Source organism: Erithacus rubecula, assembly GCF_903797595.1.
Source record: "Erithacus rubecula genome assembly, chromosome: 18".
NCBI classification, from domain to species: Eukaryota; Metazoa; Chordata; class Aves; order Passeriformes; family Muscicapidae; genus Erithacus; species Erithacus rubecula.
This window is the reverse complement of record NC_136670.1, coordinates 665917-680637: the sequence shown is the minus strand read 5'-3', so window position 1 is coordinate 680637 and position 14721 is coordinate 665917. Positions and strand designations below refer to the sequence as shown.

The following is a 14721-nucleotide window of genomic DNA, read 5'->3' as shown; positions in this document are numbered from 1 at the left end:
TGACATTAAATGAGACAGTAACCCGGGATTTTCAGAAAAAATATCATTTCAGGAGACAAAGTTTGTTTAGAATTAATTTTTACATTGTTTCAGATTTGTAGTACAACAACAAAAAAACCCCTAAAATTCCCCAGCAACAATTTATTTCATGGTGATTCCAGCAGAAAACTCACTTAATGTTATCTGTCCTACCTCGAACAATTCCCCTAAACTTACTACATATTATTAGATTTAAATACAAACGAGCCATTCTGTGAGCTCTGAGGGAAATAATGAGACAGGAGGGGCCTTCACACAGCATTATTTCCCTTCTGAGCTAGTGTTTCAGCTTCAAGGCTCCAGCAACCTGCAGCAGCTTGGGCCAAAAGCTGCACCAGAAGGGCTGGTCATTGACAAGATTTACTTGGGATTGAAGTGGCTAAAAATCCTGCAAAACACTGCTGGAGCATGAAGGGAGCGACAATTTCCAGCAGAAGGGTACGGCCAAAGACCTTCAGACATTGTTAATCTGACGGAACCACATCAAGCCCTCAGCCAAATGGACGCAGATCAAACCACAGACCCTATTACATTACCACGTCAGCACAATCCCTGGTAAAGGACACAATAATTTCACACTCCTGTCCACTCCATAACCTAATCCACTTTAATTTGCTGGAAAGCAAGAGCCTATGACAAATCCTCGGCATGGCGCTCAGAACATCCTGAAGGATCAGCTCTTCCAGAGCCAAGGAAGGACGGCATGCGCCGAACGCCCCACAAGCCCGCATACACTGGCGCCGCGGGGCAGGGGCAAGGGGGGCACCGCAGCGGCCTCAGCTTCGTCCCCCGCCCCTCCCGCCGGGCCCCAGGCGGGCGCGCCAGCCCTCGCGAGAGCTCAAAGGCGCGTGACAAGGCCACCTGTCTGCCTCACTCTCGCGAGCATTTGAGCCACTGCTTCCGGGCGCGATATCTCGCGAGAGGGAGCGAGTCCAGGCGTGCAGCAGCTAGTTTGACCGTGAATCTCGCGAGAGCCCCTGCGCGGTGCGCTGGTCGCCCCCGTGCCGTGCGCGGAGCCGCGAGCGGCCGGGCGCCATTTCGGGATCAGCCGCGGAGCCATAGACGGGGCCAGACTGGCACCGGGACCAACTCAGGGCCGCGCTGCCTCCCGCCTCCCGCTCCCCAGGGCTGCCTGAGCGCCGCCGTCCATTTAAGATTCAGACGCCTGTAGAAGGTGCTTGAGCCCTCGGGCCCACTCTCCACCGCCAGCGCAGTAACGCCGGAGCCGCCGCTGCCGGACCTCGGGGCCCTAGCGAGGATCGCGCTGCCCGCGGCGCAGGTAACTGCGGGTGGGCCACGGGCCCCTTCGCTCGGCGAGCGGCAGCCTGGTCCGCGGGGTGCTGCGGCCTGGATATCTGCGCCCCTCCCGCCGCCATGGCCGCCTCGGCCCTGCCCCTGGGGCCGCTCCGCGCCTCAGCGGGGCCGGAGCGCCCGGCGACCCCCGGCCCGCGGCGCGGCCCCGTGCGGTTCGGTTGTTCCCGTGGCCACGTCGCGGGAGCTGGCTCGGCTGCCCCCAGCATGGCGCTGCCCCGCCCCGGCTCCCCCCGCTACAGCCCCCCCCCGCCCTCTTCTCTCGGTGGCGCTGTGCGGAAGGACCGGGCGGGAGCGGCTGCGGGGCTGTTAGCGCTGGGAGACGGGGCGGACGGAGGTGGGGGAGCGCCGGCCGCCGCGGGCGGGCGGGCGGGGAGGGAAGGCCTTGGGAAGGAGCGGGGTGGGAGGGCAGCCACGGCGGGGCAGGCGCCGCTGGGCATCATTGTTTCTGGGAAACCAAATCCACTCCTCTCGATCAGGAGTGTGTGGAAATTCTGGCTGGGGACCTGCCCGCAGACGTATAGGTCCTGCTGAGAGGCGAGTTCCTCCTCTGAGGCATCGGAGTCCTCCCTAAAGTTTCCTGATGCTTTTCTAGGACACTACATGCAAAACATGTGGAATTTGTTGGATTTCTAAACCAAATAATTTTGAAAACGGGACTCTTTTAAAGTCCTTTTATGTGATACAGTACAGCACAATGAGACTGTTTTTTTAATCAAAATAGTGACTAGCTCAGTTGCAGTAAATTTCCTGTCCTCTTATGTTTTCTGTACATCCACGAAGGTTCAAGTGTAGTTAATTCCTTTTTTGTTTTGATGGTTTGGGATGAGGTTTTTTGTATGGTTTTTTTTCTTGGTTTTCTTTTTTTTTCCTTGTTAGGGTGGTTTTGTTATCTTGTTTTCCTGTACAAGCAAGTTAGTCACACGCAGCTTTCAGGAAAAATATTTGGAGTGTCAGCGTTTAGTGAAAGATACTTGAAAATCTGTCAGGAATTTCTAGTAATTTAAAGTTATTACAAGCTTTCATTTGTGGTTTTTAAAAAAATACTTTCAACTTTATATGTAACGTCATTATGTGCAATACATGTGTGCATTGCAAGGATGATAACAGAACTGTTTTACACATAGGGAGGAGGTATTCTCATACCATGATATTGTTGTCCCTGTGGAAATGTTTTGTGAAGAGTACAAAGGGTACAGATTGCTGGGGTGAGGCCAAAGGTCCATGCAACTCAGGAGATTGTCAGTGATGGTGGCCAGCAGTAAATGCCAAAAAAAGAATGAGCAGCACAGTCACACATTGACAGGTCTCTCTGTGTGCGCTTAGTTGTCAGTTGTGGTTCAGGGTCACATGGCATGCCTTTGTTTAATGAAAACCTTTTTCTGTAAACTTTTTGGGTTTTTTTAAACATTGCATGTGCTTCTTTTTCTTTGTTAGGATCCACATTGCCCTTCAATAGTGAATTCAATGCCTAAATGCTTTGTGAATAAGGACCATTGTTCTGAATCCACTGGATGATAGTTCATTCACTCATTATTTGGGTGAATGCAGTAATAAGCATTCCCTCTGCACTTTACCATGCCCTTGATGGTCCCTATCTTGGCCACTCCTCTTCAGGATCTTCAGGATGAAGAATTCCTCCCCAAGTGTAGCTGGATATGCTGGCTAGATTACACATCTGTAAATGTAATTTTGGGTGGGAATCATATTTTTTTGTAGAATTCTGGATTTGCCTTTTTCATGGCCTTTAATGTGATGTACTATTTATACTACGTACTGGTTGAACAGCTGTGAATTAAATTATGTGCATGTACGTAGTTGGCTTGAAAAGCTGAATATAAATACTGTAAATACTGCAGTAAAAATTAAAATTGAGCCATTGCACTTAAATTAAGGATGATCATACCTGTAAGTAATAGCACTATAGCCCAACAGGTAATAATCTGAAAATGAGGTTAGTGTGCTTCAGTTAAGTGTGAATGTCCGGTGTTGTGATCCTGCTTGAGGGTTCTAGAATGTATCCCTAGGCCAAGGTAAGGTGTACTGCAGCTCTGGTAGAGCATTCTCAGTTGCAACATTTTAAGTGACCAGTGTAGAGGATCTTGACATGTTGCAACGTTTTCATTATTATGCCCAAGTCTCGGGACAGCACAGTTCTGCAGCAGTGCCTTTAGACAAGGTGCAAGAACTAACCTGTTTGATTAAAGTCCATCTTATTATGCACATGCAAATTTTCAGTGTTGGGCTGTCATATTTGGATCTAGAGGACTAGCCATTATGAGCTTAAAAAAGAAAAATATGAGAAACTTCACCAAGAGAGTTGAGTATCTTAAGTTTAATGCCAAGAGTCCTGAGAGGTGCTTAATAGCATCCCTGCATAGGGAGAGGAAATCAAATGTCAAAGTAATTCAGAGTATAGCGAACATAAAATTATATGAAGCGATAGAAATTGGAAAATAAGAGCAGCAGCTAAACCCAAAATGTCTGTGGTGTCAAGTGTTACCTGGTGTGGTGCATCTTTTTGTTTTGAAACTGAAGTTACAGTCTGGATGGACTTTTTGTATGCTTTAGTAGCTCTTAGTGCTGGAATCATAATTATGTTTCTGTGACCCCTGTTATGCAGGAGGCTGCATTTCATAAAGCACCATGGTGTCCACATGCTGAGATTGGTAAATGATGGTGGCAAAGGCTATAGGAGCTGTGAGCAGGTTTGCCTGATTGTTCATTGTCCTTTGGTGAAGCTCTAGCACTACTCAAGATGGCCACCAGAGCTGCGTTTCTGTGTCATAAATATGCCGTGCTCTTTGTTTTGAAAGAAATTGGTGGAATACCTCTGGGGTTTCTTCTGGCTGATGGTGTTTAATCATGTTTTGTTGTTTGGAGCTGTAATTACATTGCACACATTCGTTATCATCTCACTGGGCAAAACTTCATTCCAGTTTTTGTTGGAAATACCTACCAAAGCATGATTTCGTGTATTTGAGCCAATGCAGTCATGACCTCTTAAACAAAATCTTTTGGGTATAAAGTGCAAAGGTTTTTCCAACTCAGGTGGAATTTTCTTCTTTCAGGTGTCCTGAAAAATGGCTGATGATATTGATATTGAAGCAATGCTTGAAGCTCCTTACAAGAAGGTGAGAAAAAATATGCTAGTGAGGTCCTCTTTACCTTAATTTAGCATTATTCATGAAACTACTGCTGAACTGTAAACTAACATCCCTGGAGCCCTCATGATTTATCTTATTGGACATACATTACATGTAACTTTCAAGTTAATATATACTGTTAATGTAATTATATTGTGCAGTAGTTTCACTTCAGCGTGATGAATAAATGCCCATCTATCTCTCTTTGTAGACTTGCCTAACGATATCTCACCTCTACTCCCATGAATTCACCTTTGATTCCAGTGTGAACTGTCAATCATAAGGTAGTAATTGAGTGACGTATCGCTGTACCGTGGTCCCCTAGGTTAAAAAAAACAAACCACCAAACACAATCAAAACAAAAGAAATCCACCCAAAAACAAACTAAACGAAACCAAAACAAAAAACAAAACAAACCCCAGAAACAAAAATCCTAAAACCTTTCCTCTAAAATTGTGAAGTCTAGTTTGGTATAGCAACAAGGTGAATGCAGTGATTTGGGAAAACAGCAGGGTTCCAAGAATAACCTTTTCACTAGTCCCATGGCAAGTAAATATTTGAACTATCTGTTCAGTGCAAGAAGAGTGGGACTTGCTTTTAATGCAGAAGGCTGCTGGCGGTTAATCTTTCAACAGGGCAGATGAAAATCAATTGCTGAGTGAACGAATTTACAGAAATTCTTGGATCCCTGAATAGAATGTTCTTAGCAAGTAAAAGACAGTATCACAGTCTGCGGTGTCATTCTAAAATAAGCTCTTGTATTCTTCTGTCCTAGTTGTTTAATTAGGAAATGTCAATTTTTCTGTGAAATTTTTATCAATTAGTTTAGTGATGTCTTTCACTTAAACCAGCAGCAAATGAATACTGTCTTTTTTTGTTTTCCACCAGATGGTGGTGAAGTGTTAACAGACTGCATGCTTTAGTACTGATTTGAAAGAAATGTATATAAGTTTAAGTCGCCTAGGAATTGTACTTTTGATGTAACCAATGTGATTAAAGTGTAAAGCCAGTATATAAGTTATATAGCAGCTATTGTTAGTCTCTTCCACAGTGTTTACTACAACCATGTCATGAATTTTGGATGAGCATTTGTAAGTTTTAAGTGGTATGTTTAGTCTGTGTAATATCTAGCAGTTATGTTTACATCTTGAAGAGAAATTTGTGAACTGTTGTTTTAAAATTCTTGTGTCCTGGCTTAACATGGATATTTTCCATGTAAACAGGTATGGAAATAGGGAATGTTTAGGCTGGACTGGTGGATTATTGATGGCTTTCTTGGGAGTCGACGTTACTAAAGCAGTGTGAATCCCTGTTTGCTTCAGGGCGAGATGTGTGACAGAGGTGACATCAAGCTCTTACAACCCTTCAACGAAAATGAGTGAAGATCTCGGGAATGGCATCGGTCACAGGAAATCCATAGTGGCTGGCTGCTAGTGTAGCCACGGGGCTTAGGCAGAGATATAGCCTTGGTACTAATCAGAGGGGCTCGCAAACACCTCAGACTTCCTCTTAAATTTTATAGAAATAACATTTAGCCACTTGAGTGCTGAATTCTACAGGATAACTTGCTCTCTAAACCATGTAAGGAAGTATCTACAATTTAATACACACTTTAAAATGATGTAAGTCTTGTATTTTGTAATTGTATGACTTAAATTTAAGCAGCAAAGTGGTTAAACATGCCTACCTAAATTTTCTAAAGTTTTCCACATAAAACTGTAAGCAAGTAATTTAGTATTAAAATTTTTGTTTTTTATTTTCTTATTCCTATTCCCATTACCCTTTGACCACTTGAAATATTTCCACTTCGTCCTCACGATGTTCTTCTATCAACCCTGCTTAGGATGAGAACAAATTGAGCAGTGCCAATGGCCATGAAGAACGCAGCAAGAAGTAAGTGTTTTCTCATTTCTCTACATTTGGGTAGAGGCTGCTGACTTTCATGGACTTGTGAATCCATGTTAGTAGTATTTAAGGAAATAATTTGTAAAAAGCTTGGTATTTGCAGTTGCAGCAACTTGGAAATTTTCTATTGTTTACAAATGTAGTTAATACCCTCTGCAACTGATGTAAATGAAATTGCGGAAACATTCACCTAGCGCCAGATAAAAATACAGATTTGGTATGATCAGCATATTTAAAATTTTTGTTACTTTAACTGTGGAATGGATTTTGGATTTTAATTTTTTTTTTTGTAGAATTATAATTTGGAGCAGTTGAAAGCAGTTGAAGACACCAGTGCTTTCTTTAAAAGGTTTAGGATGTTGAATCACCTTGCTCTGTTCTCTGCATCCTTGCCCTTTGAAAACTTAAAAATTTATAATATCAGTTCTTAAAAAAACAAGAGTACAAGCTCACCTTGTTCAGCAAGCATAATTCCAGGGTGGGAACACATGCTGATATCCAAAAGGTTTTTAAATCTGTAGAATAAACTCCTTACCATATAAGCACCATTTGGTGAAGAGGTAGTTGATGTAAAAAGAACAATTGTGAAGTTGATAGTTTGACTAATACACAAGTTAGTTGTGTATTACCTAAATGCACTGAAGTCAGCATGTGTGCTGTTGTCACCTTCTGAAGGCATACAGATATGCTGAAGGACTCCAAAGGAAGTTTCTTTTCGGGTCTATAAATATTTGGGAAATTACTAATCCCTTTCCAAGGTCAGACTTAGGTTGGAGTCAAATTATCTGAAATTGTTTATATCTTGTGTTCTAAATCATATTGTGAATAATTTTTATGCTAAATACTAGACCGCTAAAACCCCATCAAAAACAGCCACTATCAATATTTTTACACCTTAGGAATTCATTTTGATACAGTTCTTGTTCCGTTATAATCTTAAAAAAGCTGTTTTGTTTGTGATGTGTGACAGTGTGCTCTGTTGCTGAAGACAAAGGTGTGTGTGGGGTTTGCAAGACTTCCTGCTTTGCTTTAAAACAATTGAATTGTTCAAATAGTTTTTTTTATCTTCAGTTGGGCAAATACTGAAATAAGATTCAAACTGTCAGGAAAATCCACAGCAAACATCAGCAACTTAAAAAAAAAAAACAATGGGCAGCTTTCAGTAATTGTCAAATCATACTTAAATGTCTATTTTATTAATTGGAGAACTAAGGATCTGCATTTTTATAGAAGTCTGTACTGTAGGTCCAGCTCAATCTTGATTTGAAGGCAGAGCATGGGTCTGGACTGCTGGAAGTCCTTCCCTGCAAAGCAGGTTCCCTCTGTTAGATAGGGAATAGCTGCTGTCATTGGTGAAGAGTGGCTGTACTTACTAGTTACTGGTACTGGCCAGTATAGTGAGCTCCAGGGAGTGTTTTTCAGAGCTATTTCAGTGGTGAGTGTTTTAGGGTTTTATTAGGGAAATGTTGGTAAATGATGCATCCTAGGGGAGATTGACAATGTGTGCCTAACCATCACAAACTGTGTTAAAGCAGGAAGTATGGTTAAGTGATGCTGATGGCACCACCCGGAAAAAGAGAACTATCAGAAATTATGAAGCTTCTGAATATCAGGTTTTGATGCAGCAGCTTCTCTGTCCATACAAAAATATTAAAGAAAGTAATGGACTGTGGCAGATAAGAAAAAAATGAAATATTCTGGTGTTTAAAATGTAATTGCAAAATGTTTTTCTTCAGAGATAAATACTAAGGTAGTTTGAGTGGAACTTCCTAGGTGGTGATTGGAGAGCAAAAGCTGTTGGTAATTAGGCTCAGATGTGGCAGGTGAGAGGTTTTTTTCTTTTACTTCAGAAATTGAAACTAACTAGAAGTGTTAGTTTATACATGTCCATAGAAACTCCACAGGGATGAACTTTTGTAATTAATGTGCCCTTTTAAAAGAGTTTTTAAGAGTATGAGTGACCAGGTTGAGAAAAGATGATATATGCAATCAGAAGATGCAGAAGGAGGAAGAGGAAAAAAAATCAGTGACAAAGGATGTTTTGATCTTCAAAAGTTTAGCGGCCAAGTTGATTATTTTTCTGTCTTAAGTAATAGCTTGAGCATCTGTTTAACGTCTGTCTTATGTATACATACAGATATATTTTAGAAGCTAGGAGACTGTAAGCTTTGGTGCTCCAAGGCTGAGGTGGAAGAAGAAAGTTGTGAACAATCAAAATGAAATAATGAACAGTTGCTCACTATTTTTCAAATATGAGGTATAATTGACATGCAGGTTTTAGAAGATTCAATTTTCTAAGTAAATTGGTGAAGTTACGAAAACCTGCAGTTTGTCCCAAATGTGTAACAGCCATAGACTTTAAAAAGCAAGTGGTTTATGAATGAGAGTAGCAAATAAGAAGCAAAACTCTTAAGCAGCATGGTAAAGACTACTGGCAGGGAGTAGTAAGAGGAAACAACCTTCCTTTGCCTCAGACTTGCCTCTTCCCTTCTGTTTTTGTTGTTTTGTTTTACTTTGCTGTATCATTTATTCTTAGAGTCATGAAGCCATGTTTAAAGTATGCTTGAGTGCCACATGAAGTACTGCAACTGCTATGTAATAAGTCTAACACAGGAAATGGGTTTTTAGTCCTTTTACTCTTCTGAAAGCATTCTCTAGCAATTAAAAAAATTTAAATAAATGTGTGCAGTTGCAGACTTCGTTTGGCTCATGATAGATGATGGCTGACACGCTTAGCCCCCCATTTAACAAAAAAAGTGTAAAGACCAACAGGTTGAAACTTTTCCTCTCAGTGTCTGTGACATCAGAGGAATTTGGAATATGGTGTAAATAACACTGAACTATGTGTGTAACTGAAGTCGTGCTTTTCTTTGTCAGGAGAAAAAAGAGCAAGAGCCGAAGTCGAAGCCGTGACAGAAAGAGGAGCAGAAGTAAGGAACGCAAACGGAGCCGAGACCGGGAACGGAAAAAGAGCAGAAGCCGGGAAAGGAAACGGAGCAGAAGCAAAGAACGCAGACGCAGCCGGTCTAGGAGTAGAGATCGCAGATTCAGAGGCCGCTATAGAAGTCCCTAGTAGGTTATTTGTTCAGACTTGCATGTGTGCTGCTTCAGTGTTACAATGTGGAAGGTTACATTTTCACTCTCTGCTTTCTAAATTGGTCAATAATTATCATAGAAAAGAAGATAGCATTTTCGTGATGAAAGCCTACTACAATTTCCAAGTCCTCTAAGGTGCAGTGGCATGCTGTGCAGCATCAGTCCTGTGTATGTGGGGATCATAATATATCAGCCCTGCTTTTCCTTTGTCTTGAGTATCACAGCCTCCGTACACTGCTTCTCTAGGCTTCAGTTGTAAAGATTTCAGCAGTGCAGAGTTGTTTTCCTACAACTCTTTGGCACCTGTAAGATTACTGTAGCTAGTTGGGTTATGCTGCTGCCACTGTTGTGGCTCAAGGTACAGAGGACCTCGATCAAAAACTTCAGCCTTCTGTATATGGAGCCTGCTGGTCTCCTTCCCTCCAGTGGAGTGTTAATGTGGAGAGAATGTCCTTTGTCTCGTCTTGTACTTGGGAGTTGCTGCATTCTTACTGATTCTTACTATTGGAGGGTCTTATTCTATTTCTTGTTTTCACTGGGTAAGAAGATTTTTCACCTGGAGAAATGTGGGAGTTCCAGTGTTCTGGTCTTCCAAAATAATTTCTGCAAGTAGAGGTTGAAAGTATTGATAGTACTACAATTACCCATGCCTGTTCTACTGCACTATGTTATGCCAGAAAGGTTAAGTAGTTGCCGGGGGTCTTTTTTGTTATCCTGACACTCTCCCATAGCAGTTTTGGGTGATTCTTCTGGTGTTGAGAGACAGTGAGCAGGAAGCAGGGATAATATAGTATGCTTTGAGGATACATAGTTGTGCTTATTCATTTCATAGTTTTTTTGCTGCTTCAGTTGCCAAATCATTGCTTTCATTTAACCAAGTAGAATTGTAGTGTGTTTAGATGGTTTTGTTATATAGGGCAGGCATGTGTGTCTCAGAAGCTGTGGTGTTGACTGTTGGCAGTCAGCAAGCTGTAGTTCAGTTGTAGATGATGAATGGTCTTGTTAAAATGATAAACATGCTAACGTGATTCTGAAATTCTAGTTTTAGCTCTAAATGTGTGAAAGAGTAGGACCTCAGAACATGCATTCAAGCCTTGAAATGCAGAAACCACATTTAAATCTGTACAACAGATGCTGAATTTCAGAGGGACAAAAACTTTGGAGATAAGGCCTCCCGCATCACCAGCCACCTTTGGATCTACCAATACTGAGCTTTCATTCAAAGAAGTTGTCTCTGTATCAGTGCCATAAGCTCAGTGTTTCAAAAGTGGCTGCCAGTGTATTCTTTCTGGCTGGAGAATTTATTTCTGGAATCTCTCCTTAGGCTATTCCAGTGGTTCTGGGTTGGAGTTACTGTTGACAGATTGTAGCTGACTGCAGCATCCAGATCATATTGCTTCATGGCTCCTATTTTATCTTATTTTTAACTCTTCCTCCTCATTGTGATCTTTCTCATGAGCTTTATAAAGGCTCATTTTCCAGCTGATACCTGTAAACCAAGATGGTTTTGCTGCTGGGAGCAATTATGAGGCATCTCAGTAGTAGTGAGAAAAAAGTTTACTATAGGTAGTTCTGAAGGAGAAGGAGAAACAGGTGTTACTGAGAACCCAAAAACTTGAAATTTCTCACTTTAGGCTTGTAATTGTGTTTAAATACTTAAATTTTTAAAAGTAAGGTTAAAATGAGGTGACTGGCTTCCATTGCTTAGCGTTAACAGGGATTTTTTTCTCATGTTATTTTCACGTATGTTTTCCCTTAAGTGTTACCTAATGTATCATTAAGACCCTTGGGAGAAAGAGGTTGAGTAGTCTTGCTTAGACATCTATCAGGCAAATCCCAACTGCTGCTAACATGCAGTAGAAGTCACTTAGACCATCCTGTTTCTCTTCTGAAACCAAGAATTTCGACAAAGCTGTTAGGAAAACATTCTTATTACAGTGATGACTGAAAGTTCCTTGTGATTCTCCTGGACTTGGTTTGTCTTGTCTGGCATTGTTTTGTCAGAGTCATGACTATGAATGAGCAGGTAAAAGCTGATAATTTGCTGGCTGTCTTCTGACCTGACCATTGTTGGGCCATGTGGCATCATGCAGATTTTGTGAAAGTGTGTGATGTGGCTGCACACAGGATTTTGGCTTACAAAGGTGACTCCTAGACATACAGATTAATGGCTTGTGACATGGTGCTTCCATACAAATTAGCAGGAACTGGGCAGCAGTTACAGAGACAGTAGAAGCAAAGAAGAAACTTCACTGGAGATCTAGAAGCAAATCTTTACAAGCAAATATCTCCAAAAATAACACAGGGAGAATTATGTTAAAAAGAGATTTTGACAAGGTAACTTGGGCTCTCACCTTGCCCTAGGTAGCTTTCTGCTTGATCTATTCCAGTGGTTTGGGGTTTCTTAATGTTGTTTTCATGGAGTTCTGTAGTAGTAGATAGTATTAGTCAGGAGTGAAAGTGGAAATTTTGAGTTATGGTGGGTTGTGGGTTTTCCTTGCCGTTTTTTCCTCTTGAACCCCCCCCCCTTTGTGCATTTGAAAACTGTTACTTCTCAGTTGTGTTTGTGTTTTGGATTTTGTTATTCATTAGGTTTAGACAAATACTTGAAATATTTCTTTCACCATTTCTTTGAAAACTTAGGGTTGTAATTATTTATTATTGTTTAGTTGTTCTGCATGTTAGTATTCTGGAATCACTGTACTTGGTTTTTCTGGATGCATTTGAATTGAAATGTAGAGCACCAAGTTTCAGAGGCGAAGGTGCAAGGTAATCCCATGTCTGATAAGAAGGTAGCCTCTGAAATTAGTATCAGTATTTCCAGATGGAGATTTTGGCAGTTATCCCATAGATATTGAAGACCGTGAATGGCCACTCCCAGCAATAATTTGTCTGGACTTGAGCAGGAAATGGAGTAATTTATCCTAGGCAAAAAAAAAGTCTGGTTTTGATCAATACTGATCTCATCTCCACATGTACCTGTGTTCTATGTCTTATTTTCTCTTAATAAGTAGTTATCTTCTATTAATAAGTAGTTTCTAAATGGTCTTTTTTCTTTATTTTTTTTTCCAGTGTTGTACAGGGCCATATTTCCCTTGCTTTAACCTGGCCAGCATGGTTTTGGATCTTGGCCCACTACTTCCACCTGTCATGCCATGTTTACAAAATGGGCATCCTCCTTGTGGTGGATGCTGAGTTTAACTATAAGCATTACTGCTCCGCTGAGGAGCAAGAAGACGTTTTTCAGACAAATTGCGTGGCCAAATGGATTTAGTGAAAGACTACTTATTGTCTTCAGCTCGCCGTGTCTTTCAGGGTGTTTCACATCAATTTGTAGCCACAGCAGAAAGAATCAATTGTGTACAGATGGAAAGCCAAAGCCCAGTGCACAGCATTCAGTTTGTACAGCAGTGCCTCTGCGCTTGGTGGAGATACAGGAAGAATGTTAACAGGTGTTGTTCTTTGCCTTTTGAACAACTCTCTACCAGGACATCTAAGTCAGGGGAGAGCACATAGGATGAATCTTACTGCTCATATCAGAGTCTGTTCCTGGATTCCCCATTAACTAGCAAGAGGACTGTCCTTAACTTGGAAACAAAGGACAGATTAGTTTGTTTGAACAGACTCTGTGATACCTGGAAAATTAAATTAGATTCATTTTATTGCTACATGTCTGTATACAGCTGACAGCTGGGTTCACTGCTTCTGTGGTTTGATGGCCATTAGGAATTTTAAGGAAGCTTTATTTACATATTTGCAGCACTTCGGTGATGAGAGCTGAAACAACATTAGTGAATGTGTCCCTTGCAGGTGTCTGCATGGAGCTACTTTGGTTTGCTCTTGCACCTTGAGTTTCATGGAACTTTGGATTTTAAAATCTTACACTCAAGCAAGTAATCCTGCCAGTGCCACTTGGCATACAGCTCTGAGGCTGAGTTCCAGGCCATGAATGTTATGCTTTGCAGTCATCAGTATGTAGAACTTGCATGTGGACAAAAAAATACAGGTGAAAGTGGTTATAATAGTAGCTGTAGCTCGGAGTAGTTTGCACATACAAATGTGCTGTGGCTGAGTGGCTCAAGAAAGATCCTGGATATTCTGGGCTTTTGTGATGTAGGAGAAAGTGAGAGGGGATCATATTCTTTGCCTTATGGTCTGAAGTGCTGCATGTATTGATAACCGATTGATAATCTTGTGCATGCTGTGGGTGCTGCTAATGGAAATGCTGACAAGTTCAGAGGCAAGGGTGGGTGAGCACTTGCAGTGTAATGTGAGTACAGACAGGATATCTTGAATCCAAGTACTCAGGTGTCTTGTCTTTTCTTCTGCCATAGTTCTGGTCCAAAATTCAACATTGCCATCAGAGGGAAGATTGGTCTGCCTCACAGCATCAAATTAAGGTTTTTGACTTTTCTGTTTTTCATTGCATCATTAATAGGTTTTGTTTAGAACCAGGGCTAGTGTATTGGAAGGTTTTCTTGTAATCTTGTTGTCTTTCTTTTTAGCAGACGTCGCTCCAGAAGCAAAAGTCCTTTCAGAAAAGACAAAAGCCCTGTTAGGTATGACTCTTTATGTGTGTTTGAGTTTGTTCAGTTTTGTTCTGTTGGAGTTGGAAAAGTGATGGTGAAATAATATGACTACTTGCTCTCCAGCTTATACTCCTAAGAGATGCTGGAATTCATTCAGAAAGCCAGGGAGAGAAAAGCATTGATAATACATTGCTTTCTTCCCATGTCAGTTTGCAAAATAAGTCTTGATATGTTTGTGTGTCTGTGTTCTCAATCTTTTCCCCATTCATTGTGATTTAAATTTGCTTTTCTGCTAAATTCTGCTTAATAATCTAGAGTATGGAATGGGAAAATATGAATGCTTCTTTCTTCTGTCCAGTATTTATTTGTTTTATTTGTTGATAGGCTGTAGGCTTCTGCAGTCTAGAAGCTGCTTATCCATTCTTAGACTTCTCATTTAAGGGAATAGGATTTAGATACCTGCTAATGAGATTATTCTCTTACATTAATGCAGTTAAATTTAACTAATCTCTTTTTATTTTTCAATGACTGGCAAACTCTTACTGAGATAATTCAATTTAAATTTTTACTGGGTTTCCTCAGTGATTAATATCTGAGATTATTGTAACAAAAATACTTTGTACATGGCTGGAAATTCAGTCCATCCACCATGCTACTTCTTGTTTCACTTCTAATTGAGTACGAGTCAGATCTGC

At 41.2% G+C, this 14721-nt stretch overlaps 1 protein-coding gene across 12 annotated transcripts in view; it reads left to right on the top strand.

Moving 5' to 3' along the window:
- The first annotated feature begins 916 nt into the window (after positions 1 to 916).
- Positions 917 to 14721, top strand: part of RBM39 (RNA binding motif protein 39) — a 29624-nt gene continuing 15819 nt past the window's right edge. For 3 of the 12 annotated variants that reach the window (XR_013776275.1, XR_013776276.1, XM_079321300.1), the window contains exons 1-6: positions 917 to 1318; positions 4422 to 4484; positions 6340 to 6389; positions 9279 to 9473; positions 13832 to 13897; positions 14003 to 14056. Coding sequence is in view for 7 of the 12 variants with exons in the window: in XM_079321300.1 (XP_079177426.1) it covers positions 4434 to 4484; positions 6340 to 6389; positions 9279 to 9473; positions 13832 to 13897; positions 14003 to 14056 (416 nt within the window). In the remaining 5 variants the exon portion in view is untranslated. Of the gene's footprint in view, positions 1319 to 4421; positions 4485 to 4707; positions 4781 to 6339; positions 6394 to 9278; positions 9474 to 12784; positions 12950 to 13831; positions 13898 to 14002; positions 14057 to 14721 lie in introns of those variants that run through there. The other 9 variants (XR_013776274.1, XM_079321303.1, XM_079321301.1 and 6 more) reach the window with 8 other exon arrangements.